The sequence below is a fragment of the Schistocerca nitens genome, chromosome 5 (genome assembly GCF_023898315.1).
Source record: "Schistocerca nitens isolate TAMUIC-IGC-003100 chromosome 5, iqSchNite1.1, whole genome shotgun sequence".
Classification (NCBI taxonomy): Eukaryota; Metazoa; Arthropoda; class Insecta; order Orthoptera; family Acrididae; genus Schistocerca; species Schistocerca nitens.
The window spans coordinates 340,407,664-340,427,372 of record NC_064618.1 but is presented as its reverse complement, the minus strand read 5'-3'; the positions used below and the strand labels follow the sequence as shown (position 1 = coordinate 340,427,372).

Here is a 19,709-nt window from a genome sequence, read left to right as displayed (position 1 = left end):
GGTGATCGTCGAGGGGACACTGAATAGTGCACAGTACATCCAAACCGTCATCGAACCCATCGTACTACCATTCCTAGACCGGCAAGGGAACTTGCTGTTCCAACAGGACAATGCACGTCCGCATGTATCCCGTGCCACCCAACGTGCTCTAGAAGGTGTAAGTCAACTACCCTGGCCAGCAAGATCTCCGGATCTGTCCCCCATTGAGCATGTTTGGGACTGGATGAAGCGTCGTCTCACGCGGTCTGCACGTCCAGCACGAACGCTGGTCCAACTGAGGCGCCAGGTGGAAATGGCATGGCAAGCCGTTCCACAGGACTACATCCAGCATCTCTACGATCGTCTCCATGGGAGAATAGCAGCCTGCATTGCTGCGAAAGGTGGATATACACTGTACTAGTGCCGACATTGTGCATGCTCTGTTGCCTGTGTCTATGTGCCTGTGGTTCTGTCAGTGTGATCATGTGATGTATCTGACCCCAGGAATGTGTCAATAAAGTTTCCCCTTCCTGGGAGAATGAATTCACGGTGTTCTTATTTCAATTTCCAGGAGTGTATATTGCTTATTTTTGTAATCAGCATAACTGAAATCCCACAAACACATATGCAAAGAGTAGATATCCAAAAAGCGAACATTTCTCCGTTCCCCACTTCATATTTCAGTTTGTCTACACTCTAGGGACACACATTTCCTCAAAACATGCCACTAATGTCGCCCAAGTTGAAACAGCCGAAAGTGTTTGTTTCACCGACGAGTTGCGCAAACGCGCTGCGCGCGTGCACTGTAGCTGATAGAGCAGTTCATTGCAACCGAGTGTAGTCGTGTAAATTAGGCTTTAAGAAAATGTGTTATTTCTTTGGCTGCACTAGACATGTAACCATTGCTTTAAATGACTGAAGAACAGTTAATTGTAAATGCTGTTTGCCTCTACCATCGATGAAATGTGTAAAGACAACTGAAAACGTCGCATCATTCATCAAGACAATAACAATGAAAAAGTACAATTGATTCTTTGAGGAGAAAAGCTTCGCACTAATATCTCAATTACGTATCACTTGATTAATAGTCTAAATTGCATTTTGTTCCTTATATCAAACAAAGAATGCGTGGACAGCGATTCCACCACCTCAAGACACTTGAATTCTACCAAAACCCTGTTTTTGAGATAGGCTACCAACAAAAAATGTAAAAAATGTGTCCACTATTGGTTCGATTGCATGCAGAAGTGTATAAAATTTAAAATTAACGTGTTGCTTAATAAGATTAGCATTTAATCGTCTCAAAATTGTTATTGTAATGATCGTTGCTAGTATGATAATATCATCGGAAACAAGGAAACAATCGACTGACGCGCGCCTGGTTCGCCATAGTTTTGTCGTGATGCAGTAATGTTATTTTTTTCTGAATTCAGCTACGATGCCATAATTACCAAACATGCTCATATTCTCGTCCTCCGTTTATGTTAGAATAATCATATCCTTTATGTTGAATACCGAATGTCATTTTTCCCCTTACTTTGTTTCCTTAGATTCCGTTAAATTAGAGTCCGATTATTATTTCTACGTAAGCTGGAAGAATATAATGAGAAACTGGACATTTTTTTATTTCATTTGAAAAATTGCTATGGCAAGTAAAAGAACAATTTTCGGCTACTTGAATTGAATACGGCAATTGACCCCTCCCTTAATTAAGTCCCGAGTATGCTCTTGTAATATTTTTATTGATTTCACATCCATTAGAGTACTTCCTCACGGAGGAATCGAACAATCCTGTCTGAATGAATTATGTTTGCTTGATCTTAACTGGAGAGAGCTGAGGTTGGGGGGAGGGTGTAGAATTTCCCCTTCCAGTTAAAGATACAATGGAATCTAACTTATCAATTAAATATGATGTGTTTAATTTCCTTAATCATAATCGAGGTGTGTGCTGGATGCCACACTCATTAGTTAAAAAATAACTCCTTTGGAATTCAGCAAGCTTCATTCTAAGAGATTGTAACCCTCAAAGAAAGAAGTGTTCCAGAGAATGTTAAAATGAGTGTTATTATCATACATGACAACCGAAATATGAACCCACCAATGAAAATGTTTTCTTGTCTTCTGAAAGTCACATGCAACCCATCATAAAATGCTGATCAAGTGTTTTAGATGCATACAAAATTGCACTCAGAGAGGTTACTAAAGATATACAAAGAAAGGCTGCATGAATGTTCAAAGGTTTGTTTAACTAGTGTCATTGGATATACAGAGAAACCTGAACAGTGAGGCATTGAAAATGGACATAAGCAGTCCAACAAAAGTTGACTGAACAAAGTTTCAAGATTAAGTGAGGAATCTATGTCTATAGGCTACTGCAACTTCTTATCTATTGCTCCCAAGACTAGATTAATTACATGCAGAGAGGCATTTGAGGAATATTTCTTCACACACTCCATACAAAAATGAAATGGGAAGAAACTAGTACATAGAACGAAAGAGAGGACATTGTGCCATATACTTTACAGTGGCCGGCCGCGGTGGTCTCGCGGTTCTAGGCGCGCAGTCCGGAACCGTGCGACTGCTACGGTCGCAGGTTCGAATCCTGCCTCGGGCATGGATGTGTGTGATGTCCTTAGGTTAGTTAGGTTTAAGTAGTTCTAAGTTCTAGGGGACTGATAACCACAGCAGTTAAGTCCCATAGTGCTCAGAGCCATTTTGAACTTTACAGTGGTTTGCAGAGTGTAGATGTAGATACATATTCTTGTGCGGCTGACACTGCCATTTGATAAATAATTTAAAAACTGAGACCTAGGTACAATGAGCATTATGCCCTATTCCGTAAGAAATACTGACAGATTGTATACTTATAAACCAAAACATTATGACCACTGCCCACTGCGAAGTTGGATGCCACCTGGTGGTGTTGCGGGCATGTGACGCAGTAATAAAAAATAGTAAGCAGAGCAGACATGGATGGGAGATCACCCTAGCAAAGATGCGGGCAGGTAATGGGGAAATCCATTCAGATAATTAACTGTGGCAAAGTGCAGATTGTTGTTACGCAGAGCCTGTGAACAAATATCTCAAAAACAGTGAACATGGTCGAATGTTCACATGCTACTGTCATGAGCATTTACAGAAAGACATTGAAGGACAGTGAAACTACCACTAGGTGCTAAATGGTTGGATTACGACAGCTCTTCACAGTGCATAGGGTTCGGAGGCTTGTCTTCTCTGTAAAATAGAATAGATGGTGATATATAACATCTCTGATGAAAGAGTGCAATGCTGGTGCATGCACACCATTCATTGTACGTTATTAAACATGGAGCTCTGCAGCAGCCACCCCTATGTTTTCACAGGTTGAGCAACAACATTGTCAGTTACAATTGCAATTACCACTAGACCATTGGGATTCAGCCATTGATCAATGGAAATGTGCTGCCTCTTCATGCGAATCACATTTCTGCTGCATTAGACTGATGGTTTCTCTGTGAACGCCATCATCAAGGTGAACAGAGGCTCAAAACATGCAGCCTACCATGGATGGAGGCTGGTGGGAGTATTATTATACAATGGGAAACATTTGTTGCACTTGCATGGGACCTCTGGAAGTAATCTAAGACATGCTGATAGTTGTGGACAACCTACATACCTTCATGCTTGACATCTTCCCGATGGTGATGTCATCTTTCAGCAGCATGATTGTCTTTGTTTCAGAGCCATAACTTTGTTACAATGGTTTGAGGAGCATTATGGTGACCTCACATTGATGTCTTGCTGACCAGATTCACCTGATGTAAATCCTATGGAACCCATCTGTGTCGCTATCAGGCACCATTGCCATGTATGCAAATCAGTGTCCCGTTATTTACGCAAATTACATGACCTGTGCATAGACATTTAATGCCACAAACCTACCAGCAAACTGTCTGGCCCCTGATACGCAGACTCGGTGACATGTTTCATTCCAAAGACAGACAAACAAGCTATTAAGCATATGGTCATAATATTTTGGCTCATCAGTGTAAAATGATAGTTTCGGTTACAAGGGATCAATCAATGGCCTGTTTATGTTATAAGTGGTCAAAGTTCCTAATTTTTCCTAATTTATGGAAGAGGAAAGACCTTTAGGGAAGCTTCAAAGATAGTCATATTTTTAATTTAGGCCTATATTTTGTTTTCTTAGGTTTAATTATTTATTTCTTGCCCTTGTTGTAGGGGCAGGTTGTTAAAGATCCCACTCTAAACCCTTGACAAAGATATAATGTCTGGACGTATTACTGTTTCTGCCATGTTACATTACTCTAATTTATGTAACTATAAAATAGACCACAGTAGCTGTCCCTTTCAAGGATATCGGCATGTACAAATAGACAAGGAGAGAGAGACCTTCACTTCACCTGTAGCACCCCTTGACCCTTATCTATTGTTACCTGAGTGAAAAGTTATGTCACATCACTCTAATGAATGTAACCATAAAATAGGCCAGAGTAGCTGTTCCTTTTGAGGATATCGACATGTAAAAGTAGACAAGGAGAGACCTTCACTCCACTTGTAACACCCCTTGACCTCTATCTATTGTTGCCTTTGGAACATTATGTCCCCACTTGCAGCATGTGCTTATAGGTACAATTTTGTTATTTTTTGTCATTAGGTAGATAGTTACTTTGCAGATTTTATAAATTCTATAACCGTTCTTTGTCTCCTGCTTTAATCTGTTGATAGTCTGGAAATGACCACTGCTTGGAATTGGTTACGACATTATGAAATGAGCGTGTGATTATGTCATTAAAAACTTCATTAATCATTTTGTCATACCGCTACATAAACTATATCTTACCTGTTTTCTCGTTGTTTCTGACATTGAAAAGATTAATGGTTTGACAGTGTGTGTCGTTTTATTGTTGTGAACTTAAATAACTTGCTTGTTAGTAGAAAAACTTTATTACAGTTGACACACATATATGTTAGCCTTTTTTTGTCATTACAGATCATGTATTGAAGATCATCAATAAAAAAAATTGCTTTTCTTTTGCAGTACAACAAAAGTTCATTAGGCTGCCAGTGTAATCAGGCAATAATGTTGATAACAGATGGACCACCAGATAAATATCGTGAAATATTCAAGCATTATAACTTCCCACATATGCCTGTGCGAGTATTCACATATTTAATAGGCGCTGATTCTTCTAATGCTGAAGAAATGCATTGGATGGCATGTGAAAATAAAGGTAATACATTTTTAAAAGGTAATACACAAGGTAATACACATATAAACTCGTAACTTGTAATTGTAGTGAAACTCACAAGTAGATGTATTTCATAATGAGTAAGCTGTTCCATTGAAAATGTTGTTCATTTTATGTGCTTTCTGTCTTTTCAAAACAACTACATATTAATAAGATATTGTCCAATGATTCTAACAGCACAGTTATTGATAAAATTGTGGTAAATGACTGTGAAAAACTGAAAATAAGCTACTACAGTGGTTTGAAAGATAAGCAACATTTTAATGGTCGATAAAGCTATGAGTGATGGCTAGAATCCAACGGACATAATCAGTGAGATTTGTAAATGTGTTTTATCAACCTGTCAGAAGCTTAATAGAAATGGTGTGCTCCTAATTACAAGGCTGAAATGTCAATTGCAAGTAGAGGAGGTGAATATGTAATGCAATATGGTGTGTGAAGAGAGCAGGAAGACTGTTGCAGTGACTTAATGATCATTCCATCAAGTGGGAATACACGGTGCAGCAACATAGTATACCTTTAATTCTGAAACTATGTCCCAAACCCACTGCAGTGCAGATCATGTTTTCAGTGACTAATAGCCATAAATAACACACTGAATGTCTATCAAAAATGATGAAATCTGTGTTTAATTCTTCTTTCCATAAAGCTCACACAACAGAACACATGTGTATTTAGTTTCCTGACAGATTAAGTATGTTTTAGGAAGTACATCACTTAAGGTAGTGATTTCAAACAATTTAATGTATTAAAAAATAATAAAATATGGTGTGATAATTTCATGACTTATGAATGTGGAAAACAATACCTGATGTGACACCACTCTAAGAGCCTGAAAAACAGTAGTACCCCACCCTCAGCAACCTAGCAGGAGGTTTAATTGTAGGCAAAAATTAATATTTGGCACTTGAGCCCTTCTACAATAAATGCAGGCTCTGTCTTATAATGAAATTTGATGGGAGTAATGTTACCTGGATGAAATATAACTGTATCGGTTAGAAGACACTTGTCCTCCGGTTATCTGTGAAAGAATCTCAGGAATCTCTAAGTGATTTGTCTCTGAGTATCCTTACTTTTTACAGGGTCAAAGTTATCACAAGATTTTAATCTTTTGTGTGTTGTCCATAAACCTGGGGGGCCTCTGTGAAAAAAACTAAACTAAAATCCGCCCAAACAGGCCATGAAGGCCCAACAGTATTGACTGACTGCTGTGTCATCCTCAGCCCACGGGCATCAGTAGATGCAGATATGGAGGGGCATGTGGTCAGCACACCATTCTTATTGCCATATGTCAGTTTATGAGGCTGGAGCTGCTACTTCTCAATCAAATAGTTCCCCAGTTTGCGTCACAAGGGCTGAGTGCACCCCGTTTGCCAACAGTGCTCGGCAGACCGGATGGTCACCCATCCAAGTGCTAGCCCGGCTCGACAGCACTTAACTTCATTGATCTGATGGGAACCGGTGTTAACAATGCGGCAAGACTCTTGGCACTGGCCTCTGTGAAGGAAAACTGAATATTTTAGACTATAGTGTGTATTAGTTTTTCCCTTTGATTTTTAGTAAGTGAGGGAAAGTCTGTTGAAATTCATGGGCACTTGTTTTAAATAATTTAACCCTGTCCCAATACCGGAGGGATGGTTTGGATTATACCCCCCAGTTTTTTTCTTTACGGTAATGTTCCAGACAGATCTCACATTTTGTTGGTTCTGATAATTTTCTTTGCTTTTCTGTTCCTAAATTTTTGTATTTCAAACATTCTTATTGTTGCACAAATTTATTACGTAATTCATTCAAACCATCAGCTGTGGTTAAAATTCTCTTGTTTTGACACAGAACATTTTAATTACCAAAATATCCATTGATTCCTTTCACTTGAATTTGGACTGATATCAACCAGCATTAGTATGAAACATCCCTTCACACTGCCAAGAAAGAAAGATTTAAAATTGAGTTGTATTTCTTATCTACCTTTTTTTTATGTCTCTCCTCAGTTTTCCTCTTGTAGACTGTCTGTAAATATTTTTTGGTGCTCTAAATTATCACATGCAGAACATGAGTCATTCCTGAGTAACGTTTAAGTGTTAGGGATTCCCAACTAGTTCAAATTAAAGGAAGACATTGATTCAATTCTCAGGCATTAAATTTCATGTTTAGAAAATCATTTATGCAGGAGGATCAGACAGATATACCATTATTTAACAACCACACAAACCCTCGTATGGAGGACATAGAAATAGGCATTCCTAATGTTGAGAAACAGCTGAAAGAGTTAGAAACAAAGAAGTTGTGAGGCCTAGATGCTGTTCCAAAGTGCTTTTACAGAGAGTACTCTTTAGCATTGGCCCTTACTTAGCCTGCATTTATCATTAATTTCCCAGCCATTGGGGAATCTTAAGTGGCTGGAAAAAGCACAGGTAATTCTTGTATATAAGAAGGGTAAAAAGAATGAACCCCCCAAGTCACATACCAATGTCTTTAACATCAGTTTGCTGCAGAATTCTTGAGTACATAATAAGTTTGAATGTAATAAATTTTCTTGGGAGAGGAAAGCTTCTATTCATAAGTCAGCTTGGATTTAGAAAGCGTTGCTTTCATGAAACATGGCGTGCCCTGTTCTAGTACAATATCCTGCAACTGATGGATGATGGGCAAGAGGCATATTCCATATTCGTAGATTTCGGAAAAGCATTGGACACAGTGCCACACAGCGCTCAAAGGACTGAGCATACAGAGTAGGTTGTCAGATATGTGAATGGCCCAAAGACTTTTAGGTAATAGAACCCAGTATATTGTCCTGGATGGTGAGTGTTCATTGAAGGCAAAGGTATTGTCATGAGAGTCCCATGGAAGTGTACTAAAACTGCTCTTATTCTCTGTATATGTAAACAGTCTGAAGGATAGGGTGAGCAGCAACCTGCTGCTGTGCTGCAGTATATGGGAAAGTGTTGTCTCTGAGTGTCTGTATGAAAACTTAAACAGAATTTTTATTTGTTTTTATGAATGGCAGATTGCTATAAATGTGTGAGAATGAAAGTGAATGCAGGTGAATAGGTGTGTTGCTTGACACAGTTACTTCAATTAAATTTCCAACCATAACATTAGAAAAATGTTGATTGTCGGGAAGGGGAAGGGTAGACTTCAGTTTTTTGGGAGAATTGTAGGAAAATGTAACTCATTCATAAATGATACTGTGTGCAGAAAACTTGCACAACCCATTCTTGAGTGCTTCTCAAGTGTTTGAGATTCCCAGCAGGCCAGATTAAAAAAAAAAAAAAATCAATTGAGTGGCATGCTGCTTGATTTGTTACTGGTAGGTTTGTCTGACATGCAAGTTTTATGAAAATGCTCTGAGAACTCAAATGGGAATATTTTGAGGGAGAAGATGTTCTTTATGTGAAACACTATTGAGAAACCTTAGAGAACTGGTGTTTGTGACAGACTGCAGAAAAACCCTACTGTCACCAACATACATCCCGTGTAATTATGGTGAAGATAGGATTGCACAGATCAGTGCTTATAAACAAGCTTGTAGTCAGTCATTTTCCTCTGACTCTATTTGTGAGTGGAAAAGGAGAGGGAATGACTAGCAGTGGTACAAGGTACACTCTGCCATGCATCAAATCGTGGCTTACAGAATATGTATGTAGATGTAGATTTTTTTACTGTTTGGATCAGTCAGTGTGAGAGTGTTAGAGAACTGTTCTGTGAGCTGGGACAGGAATCCTTGGAGGGAAAAGGATGATTTTTTTCACTGAATGCTATTGAGGAAGTTTAAAGGACCAAAATTTGTGACAGACTGAAGAATGATGCAGCTGCATCCATCATTCATACTGTATAAGGAAAAAATAAGGGATTTCAATAAATAAGACCACTGTGATTATTAGAAGTCATTATTGGAGAACATGACCGGTTTCGCAAGTTAAATTTGCATCTTCAGGTGCTTCAAGTCAAAAGAGTAAGGTTCTATTTAAACCGGATAAAGCCATTTCCAACATTTATATCCAGATACTTAAAACTTTTGGCTCACGAAAGTGTCTATGGTAAAATGTATTTGGGGTTAAAGCCATCACCAACCTCTACTGTAGACAGCCCTGGGAGGAAGCATTGATCATTCATGAGACAGGAGTTTTAAATTCCTGGATATAAATGTTGGGAATGGCTTAATCCAGCTTAAATAGAACCTTAATCTTTTTATACGAAGCCCCTGAATATGTGAAACCGGTCGTGTTCTCCAATAGAGAATTCTAACAGTTGCAGTGGTCTTAGTTTATTCAAATCAAAGGAAATTTCAGCTGTGGTTGCCCTACATATACAGAAGTGTGCACAAAATAAGGTAGTTTAATGATTGTACAGAGGTACACAGGCAAACATTTTCCCCTAAGCCCATTTGTGAGTGCAACAGCAAGGGGAATGATTATAATGGTATGAAATTCCATCCCTTCATTCAGTTTACAATGGCTGGCAGAATATATATGTAGATTTACTTTTTGGTGGCACATAATATGCCCTGAAATTTACTTATTGTGCCTGCCGTAAGGTTGTTTCAGTATATAATATCTTTTATTAGCTATTTACTGTCTGATAATGGAATTAAGGAAATGAAGAGTGATGAGAATGTGAATCTTTGTTCATGACAATGCCAGAGGAAACTTACTGCAAGCTTAGCTCACCAACAGGCCAGTTGTAGTATACGGTACCTACCAGATGACCCTATTGCATCAGCTCAGCACATGCAGAAACCACTTTGCCATCACTGCCTGCATCTACTCGGCCAGTCAGGGCAGTATGATTGCATACATTACGACCCAGCTGCCTGACTGCCCTTGTGTGAACTTTTTGCCCACCCCTGCCCACCTGTTCCCGTGAACACCTGGGCATTCGAGCTGGAACAGCCAGCCTTAAAGTATCTAGAGAAGGTACAGGAAACCTAAATTCACACAATTAGATAGGACTTAAAGCTCATTTCATCTAAATGTAGGACCAATGCCTTAAACATTATAACACCGTTCTCAGTCATGGTAGCGGAGTTATTAGCATTAAGCATTTAAGAGTCTGACACCTGAAAATTGATGTTATCTTGAATTAATGATAATAAGAATGGAAACTTGCCATGATACTCAAACAACAAAAAGGAGAGGGCACAAGAAAGCTATATAAATAAACTTTGTAAATGTATAGGCTTCTGCAGCCACTATCAGTCTCAGTAAGATTCTCCCAGGTGTACTGCTGCAACATCTTATAAAATACTTAAAATTTTGTAAGATGAAAGGGCAGTAAATCCACTATGATTTTAATGCAACTTACATACTATGTCACTTTCAGTAATTTGATAATGTAAAATCCTAGGGGGAATGTAACCGATGATCTGAGGTGATGACCCACTATGTAATGCGTCTGCAAACTGAAGAGCGAGCAGAAGTGCCTCCACAGTATCTACCCCAATATGTCACAGAGAGCACTACAGCCTATTTCACAAAGTTTTACTGACTCTTCCACAATGCACCTTTTAAATCAGTGGGAACACATTGTGCAGACGTGTCCAGGGAGTGTTTATTGTCCACTGAATATGTTAACATTATGCAGAATTAGATACTGATGTGGTGAACAAAAGAATCTCACATGAACAGAATCCATGTAAATCAGCATATGCAACAATACACAAATAGACAGGAACTGTTTTATGTACAGCAGTTGTTGCATTCTCCTGGGAATGGCTACTTTCTCCAACACAAGTACTGCATGCTCTCCATTTTACAGACAAATAGAAAGAGACTTCTCAGAGAACACTATGAATAAGAATCCATACATGTATTTTCTTATTCTTTTCATTAGTGTGTACCCCATGTGGTAGAGGCTTCATTCAGGTTTTGGCCAAGGGAGGGAAGAAAAGTGCACCACATAATTGTAAGTCATGTAAACTTTGTTGTGTGTGCTATCATATTTTCACTGTTTGTGTATCATATTTTCTGAGTTTGAAAGTGGGGACAAGCCCAGCAACGACATGGATGAGTGCTGGAATTGGCCACAAGGATTTGAACCAAATCTAGCACACTTCCTGTCTCTCAAGGTAGCATACTGTGTGTTGCACTAAACGAGCAGGTGAAGATCCATAGATAACAAACCTAACTAAAAGAGAAAAGAAATAATCTGAGTACAGTTAATGGTGTGGGGACATTGATGTAGGTAGGTATAGGGCAGAGACAAGTGGAGATTGAGGGCAGGAGTTTCCAGCAATGAAGCATCATTGGGAGGTGAACTCACATCTGCAAAATGCAGTGGCTCTGCCTTCAGGAGGTTAACTCATACTGCTGACTACAGCCGTTCATGTACTCTGCCTTACCAAAAATGTGAAGCACGTAGAAGACAGGGTTGGGTGCCCATATAACTTCATACATACACACAATCACTGGGTATGTAAATTTTATTTTTTTATTTATTCGTCCATAGACCATTTAGTACAATATTATCAGACATGTCAAAATAGGATAGAGTAAGGTGACGATGGGGCAGGAAATTGGCAATGGATTGATAAAATGAACCTTTCCAGTATTCACCTTAGTTACAGGGGAAACCTTGGGAAACCTCAAGTCAGGATGGCCAGACGGGGTATAAACCCTGGTCCTCTCAAATTCGAGTCCTGTGTATTAATAATGGAGTAGCCACCTCTCTCTTGTTCATGATTGGAAGGGAATCTTAAAATACATTGTCTACATTGTGAGTACAACATGCACAGTAAGTAAACAAATGAAAAAGAAAAATAAAAAAAACTACAGGAAAAGTGAGTACATATGAACAAATTTACTTAACAGTGCAGAAAAGTACAAAATATACAATAAGTCAGTCAATGATGTAGGTGGATCGTGAATCTTTGATTTAAAACCCCCCTCAAGAAATAAAACATGTGAGCGCATTGTGTAGCACTGCTAAGAAGTATAAAGCACAAGCACATGAAAACCTGCCAACACTATAATCATCATTATTAGGCTAGCACAAGATCCTTCTCAACAGAGGTGTATCACACTGCGTCTGAAACGGAGGAAACAGAAAACCAACAGCAGAAATGTTCTCTGCAAAGACAAACACAGCACTGATGGTCATCAGTTAACAGAATCAAAAGAACCCAACAGTGAATGAAGGCCTAGTAATCCTATAAGCTAACACATTCATTCACATTGTAAAAACACTGTTCAACAAGATATTATTTTAACTCTGATCTAAAAGCCATTTTTGTCTCCAACTTATTTATGTATGTTGGCAGCATGTTATAGAGAATGGCACCAAAGTGGCTCACATGTCTTTTTTGTCCTCAACTCACATTTGTATTTGTAGAAAGCTGGTACAGTACACAAACATAATTTTTTGAATAGGGATTTGCAGTGAGCCCTAGCAAAGCTGTAATTTCTATAATTTAAAAATTTTGTTTGATCAACTTTTAGTTTTACTCCAGAAAACTAGGGACTGAAAGTAACAAAAATAACCCATATTCTATCTGAGGAGCAAACTTTAGAAATAATTCTCAGAGCAAAACATGCAAAACATTTTTGGGAGAGATTAGTTACATGCTCTTTCCAGTTTGTCTTGGTCAACATACATTCGTAAAAGTTCTGAGCATTGTACCATTTCTAACTAATATCCACCCAGTGGCAGATGGAGAGCTTGGATTTGACTCATCTCCCCAAATTGTATATAGTATGTTTTCTGTACATTTAGGCCCAGCTTTCTGGCATTGAACCATGAATGCAAGGACTTAAGGACTTTATTAGTTGTAGTGGACAGAGGTTCCTTCATATCATTCTCTGTTACACTAGTGTCATATGCAAACATGATCGTGACTGCAGCGTCTGAGGTGTACGTATCATAAGGAATAGAAGGGAGGGCTAACACACTGCTATGGGGTACATCTATTTTGACTTACCTTGCATCAGATATAAATCTGATTAGAATATAATAGAGGGAAACATTCCACGCAGGAAAAATATATCTAAAAACAAAGATGATGTGACTTACCATACGAAAGCGCTGGCAGGTCGATAGATACACAAACAAACACAATCATACACACAAAATTCTAGCTTTCACAACCAACGGTTGCTTCATCAGGAAAGAGGGAGGGAGAGGGAAAGACGAAAGGATGTGGGTTTTAAGGGAGAGGGTAAGGAGTCATTCCAATCCCGGGAGCGGAAAGACTTACCTTAGGGGGAAAAAGGACAGGTATACACTCGCACACACACCCATATCCAACCTCACATGCACAGACACAAGCAGACATTTGTAAAGGCAAAGAGATTCGGCCGAATATCTTTGCCTTTACAAATGTCTGCTTGTGTCTGTGTATGTGTGGTTGGATATGGGTGTGTGTGCGAGTGTATACCTGTCCTTTTTCCCCCTAAGGTAAGTCTTTCCGCTCCCAGGATTGGAATGACTCCTTACCCTCTCCCTTAAAACCCACATCCTTTCGTCTTTCCCTCTCCCTTCCTCTTTCCTGACGAAGCAACCGTTGGTTGCGAAAGCTAGAATTTTGTGTGTATGATTGTGTTTGTTTGTGTATCTATCGACCTGCCAGCACTTTCGTATGGCAAGTCACATCTTCTTTGTTTTTAGATATATGATTGTATGATTAATGTGAACTGACGTGAGCTCCACCACCTGTAATCTACACTGATCAACCAGAACATTATGACCAATGACCTACTATTGATATAAACCCATCCAGACAATAGCAGCAGTATCACCTGGCAAGGAATGACTGCTAATCAGATACATGCATGATACATGTAGTGTCATGGAATGTGCTATCCGTGTGGAGAATGAGGAAGGCACGTGATCAATATAAGTTTGACCGAGGGCAGATTGTGATGGCCTGCAGGCTCAGCACGAGCATTTCGGAAACTGCACGACTTGTTGGGTGCTTGAGAAGTGCTGTGGTGAGTTTCTTCAACACATGGTGAAACCATGTCTGGATGTCATGGGGTTGGGCGGCCACCTCTTGTTGCAGATGTCTGACATCATAGGCTGGACAGATTGGTTAAACAGGACAGGCAGCAAACTGTGGTGGAACTAATGTCAGACTTTAATACTGGGCAGAGTACAAGTGTGTCTGAACACACAGTGCACCGAACACTACTAGTGATGGGCCTCTGCAGCCAACAACCCATGCAGGTGCCAATGTTAACACCACAACATCAGCAGTTATGACTGAAATGGAAATGTGACCATCGGCACAGGACATTGGTGCAGTGGTAGAGCATTGCATGGTCTGATGAATCCTGAGAATCCTGATACGTTCTTTGTCATGCTGATGGGAGCACATGAATCCATCTTCTTCCAGGGCAGCAGCCCCTTGACACCTGTAGTGCAGGACAGAGACAAGCTGGTGGCGGCACCATTATGCTCTGGGGAACATTCACAGCCTCGTGATGCCTGGGTGCTGTGTGATGTCCTTAGGTTAGTTAGGTTTAAGTAGTTCTAAGTTCTAGGGGACTGATGACCATAGATGTTAAGTCCCATAGTGCTCAGAGCCATTTGAACCATTTTTTTTAACATTCACATGGGCATCCACGGGTCCAGAGGAGCTCATGCAAGGCACATTTACTTTAGAGAATGCTGAGAGGAGTGAAATGGATAGGTAATTTTCAACTTTATGCCTACTTCAATACTTGAACAAAGATTTCACTTTCGATATTTTTATCTTCACCCTCAGTGAATGTTAAATTAACAAGGTGAGCCAAGGGCTTTTCAATTTGTGAAGCAGCACAGTTTATAAGTGACACTGGAACATCATCTACACCAGCTGACATTTTGCGTTTGAGGCTTTTAATCACCTTTAATACTTCAAGCTCATTAGTTGGCACTAACTTCATGCTGTGTGGCAGTGTGCAAAACCCACATTCATCCTAATGTGTGAAACTGAAGCTAAGTTTTTGAAAAGCATTACTATTGTTTGTGTTTAGTGTTCGTATAATGCCTGGTATGGTATACTGGGTCTTCCAAGAGGAGCAGTCAGTATTCAGAGATATGACAGGAATATCATCTCATCTTCTCTTCAGGTATTAGGCAGGAATTGCCTGTTACGGTAGCCATCTCTGTCGGGGTCTTCCTCTGTCTCTTCTCCCACGGCACTTATAATTTCTTGCCTTTAAGGGAAGTCTCTCACTCTCCATTCTTTGTAGTTGTTCATTCCATTTTCTTCTGTAATCTCGAATTTTATCATTGAGGCTAAACATTTGCTGCAGCTCTTCTCTAATATCTTGATTTCTTAGCCTGTCTTCTCTTGTGCAACATTTAACACCTCTAAAGAATTTCATTTCTCATGCCTGAATCTGGCTTTCTTGCTTCTTGGTAATCACCCAGGTCTTACTTCCATATAGCAGTGTGGGAACTGCAACAGTTTTGTAAAATTTAATATGAATGTCTTTCCTGGCTTTGGTTTTTAAGTTTTTGTTAATTGTTCCACATACCCGGCTGAATTTAGTAATCTTAATTTTGATATTCTGCTGTAGCCTTATGTCATTTCACATCAGAGGTAACTGAAGTGGTTTACTTGCTCTAAAATCTTCTGCTCTATCACTAATTTGGTTCTGATTGGTTCTTTCCCCATGAAGGCCATTGTCTTAGTTTTTTCTTTTGAAACTTCCATGTTAAATTTTGCACTTATTTGTTTTATCAAGTAGAGTTCTTTCTGAAAGTCATCTTCATTATCTGCTAGGATCACTGCATCAGCAAATAGTAAATTACTTAAAAGAATGTTCCTGTCTAGGTTGATGCCTTTCTGAAATTCTGATTTCCATATATGTAATATTTCATTAATGTAGATGTTGAACAAAGTTGAAGAGATGGAGCAACCTTGTCGTACCCCTTTGTCAGTTGGTATCTCATTAGTTATTTCACCATTGAGATCTAGAGTGATATTTGTGTCTTGATATAAACTTTTTACCGCATTTACTAGATGCTTTGGATATCCATGATTTGTCATTATTTCCCAAAGTTTCTGTCTATTGACAGTGTCAAAAGCTTTTTAAAGTCAATAAAAGCAATGTGTGTTTCTTTATTATACTCTCTCTGTTTTTATGTTATTTACTGTGGAATAAAAACTGGATCTATTGTGGAGTGTCTTTTCCTAAAACCCATTTGTTCCTCATGCAGTACTGCTTATGCTAAGTTTTTAAGTCTTGTATTTCAAATCTTACCATACACTTTGTCTGCTGAGTTAACTTATTCCTCTGTAATTACTACATAGGTTTTTATCTCCTTTTTTAAAAATTGATATCACTCTAGCTGTTTTCCAGTCTTTGGGAATATTCTTCTTCTTCCAACATTCATTGAAGAGATGTAGCCATCATTGGTGTAGCATCATTCCTCCATATTTAAATAATCCACCATTAATGTCGTCTTTTCCTGTTGCATTCTGTTCTTAAGTGATGTTAGTGCAGATTTTAATTTGTCAGACTGTATTTCATGTAATCCTTTCTCATCTAGTTGTTCAATCTCAGTTTCTTGTGCTGTATTATTCGCTGTAATGATTTATCAGCTGTTCTTCTTCAGTACTATTTGTTTGTATCTTCTCTCTTTCTGTTGTGTTGAAGGTTTTTAAAACATTATATGCCATTTGTTGTGTTCCGTGGATGTCATGTTCAATATTAGAAATAAACCTATCCCATTGTTCCTGATGTGCTTTCCTTACTATGCATTTAGCGTTATTTCTTTTCTCCTTATAGTATTGTTTGTTCTCAATAGTGGGGTTGCTTAAGTATCTTATATATGCGTCCTGTTTTTCTTCGACAGCTTTCATTATATCCTCATTCCAAATTTTTAGACCTTTTCTTTTCTGTATTCTTTGCTTTTTACCAAGAGCTTCTCCTGCTATTCTGCATACAGTATTCTTCAAAGCTTGCCATTCTTCTTCTATATTGTCTTTAGTTTGGAATTTTGCTAGTTCTTCATTTAATCTCCTTTGGTACAGGTGTCTGATTCTGTCCTCTTCAAGCAAGTATACCTTATAAATGCTGTGATCTTGGTGGTTTGTTACTTGTTTAATTTTTTCTTCCATTTTGTAAAAAGATCTATTCTGGAGATTAGTAAGAAATTATCTGATCCTATATCTTGCCCAATATAAACTCTTGTATCCTTTACTTGGCCCACTAGCTTATCATTTACTAAGATGTAGTCAATTATTGATCTAAGAACTCTGCTGGTCCAAGTATACTAGTGTATATCCCTTTTTTTTTTAAAGTGAGGGTGATTTTTAAATTGTTTTAAGTGGCAAAATCCCTTAATAATTTTCCATTTTCATTACATTTTGGTTCTTCAAACAGACCTATAAATTTGCTGCTGGGATATTTCCTATTTTGGCATTGAAATCATCCAACATAATAACCTGATCAGTAGCACTGTAATTACTCAGAGTCTTCTGTAGTTCTTCATAGAAGCTTTCAGATGCTTCTTTTCTCCTTCTTCAGGTGCATATACGCTTATAAAGGTGGCGTTAGCCCTTATCAGTTTCAGCCTGACTGTAAGTGTTCTTTCACTTATGTACATACAATCTTAAATGTCTTTTTCCCATTTTTTATGCAGGAATAGTACTACACCTTTGCTTTCTCTTTTATGTTGTTCAACACCACTATAGAATGTAATGTAATCCCCTACAGAATTATTTCCTCTTAATTTCTTTTTAGTTTCTATGAGTGCTACAGCATCGATATTCATGTCATTTAGTATATTTACTAGTTCTATCTCCTTTTGGGAAATTCCTCCCACATTCCAGGTTGCTACTTTGGTGTGTCCATTTATCCATTTTTGTTTGTCCTTTTTCATAGCCTTGTCATTTACCTTTGAGGCTGTCCTGTTTCTGAGGCTCGTTTTGGTACTGGGAGTAGTCTGTGTTTTCTGAGAGTTGGTTTCCAGCCATCTGCTCAACCCTCTCCTAGGAGGACCAGGATTTTCTTTCGGGGTTATCTCCCTTAGCTGATATGTTCTGGTTACTTAAAGGTGCTGGAAATAAGTTTGCCTTTATCCTCTCCTATTGGCTTTGTAGCCTGTATCCACTGTGTATCATACATTGTCTAGGGGTCTCACGACTCATGCCTTCTAGGATGTGGGAGTAGGGTTTGTTGGCAGAGCTGCATTGAAATCCTTGAGGTCTGATTAATTTCTCAAATTTCAGTGGACATTTCCCAGAGTTATGTTTCTGCAAACAGGTATCAGCAGCCTGACCAGACTCCAGGGTCCTTTGCCAACCTTTGACTGTTGGAGAATAGAAAAGAGAAATGAAAGACAATCTCAGGCCTCGAAACCTAATACCATTGGGGTCAAAAGAGTAAGAGTTGGCCAAGGGAAGCCAATTGAAAAGAAAACAGAAGAAGCCTGACACAAGTACGTGGAAGTAGTGTCAGACTTAGCAAAGGGCCCTTGTGGTTGCCACACACATACTCCTAAGACAGGAGCCCCCTGTGGGACTACTCTTTGTCTGGAATTTCACCAACTGACCTACCTGGCATGGGTGACCCTACTGGGAGCATAGCTCCCACCGGCATATCTCAGTACATCACTGATACACACTAACCTCCCCACCAACATTAAGGTGGTAGTCCATAAGGAGGAATGACATTCAGAACAAAAAATTGCAGTAAACATCAGCTCTAAAATATGTACCTGAAGAGTTATGAGCACATTTTCATGTTTGATACTGTGAAACATGTCTCTTCTACTGCAAGCTCTTTGCTTTCCATATTATGAGAGGTGGTAGTAAGGACCAAAACAAGAAAAAATCTCCAGTGAACATGAGCTCTAAAGTGCACACTTTAGGAGCTATGAGCACTTGTTTATCTTCACTTCTGGTAAAAACATCTCTTGTACTGAACAACTGCTTGTAACTCTTAAGATAGGCATTTTAGAGCTCATATTTACTAGACTTTTTTTTTTCAAATGACCGTTCCTGTTATATCCCTGACTACTGACATTGCTCATGGGACACCCTGTATATGGGGCGTGCAAAATGTTGGATGTTAAGTGGTCACTGTGCAGGACAAGAAACTGCTATGTATTTCTGTGAGACAGTATTATCAGCATCTGACAGAGTTTGAAAGGGGTCACACTGTGGCTTTTCATTTGGCCGACTGGTCAAATGATGCAGTATCTAAATTTGTTGGATGGCCTGATGTTTGACTGCATGAGAACATGAAGACAGGCATACTCGTCTTCAAGGTTGTGGTGAAAAACCTCTGATCACCATAAGGGAGGATTGTCATATTGTGCACCAAGCATATCATAATGCTTTCTCATCTGCACCTGCCATCTGAGATCAAGTAATGGACTCCATTCTACATTCTTTGTCATCCCACACAAATGGTCAGAGAGTAGTAGGATGGTGAAATTACCATCTTATGCTTAGGCATCAGTTAACACTACAACACAAACAACTGTGTTTGGAGTGGTGCCATGACCGGGAAGCATGGGTTGCTGATGAATGGCATCACACTGTGT

General features: G+C 39.0%; 1 protein-coding gene across 1 annotated transcript in view; it reads left to right on the top strand.

The window, feature by feature from the left end:
- Window positions 1-19,709, top strand: part of LOC126259958 (voltage-dependent calcium channel subunit alpha-2/delta-3) — a 941,077-nt gene that overhangs the window by 633,861 nt on the left and 287,507 nt on the right. Inside the window, exon 8 of the mRNA XM_049957069.1 lies at window positions 5,021-5,213. Within this exon, the coding sequence (XP_049813026.1) occupies window positions 5,021-5,213 (193 nt within the window). The remainder of the gene's footprint in view (window positions 1-5,020; window positions 5,214-19,709) is intronic.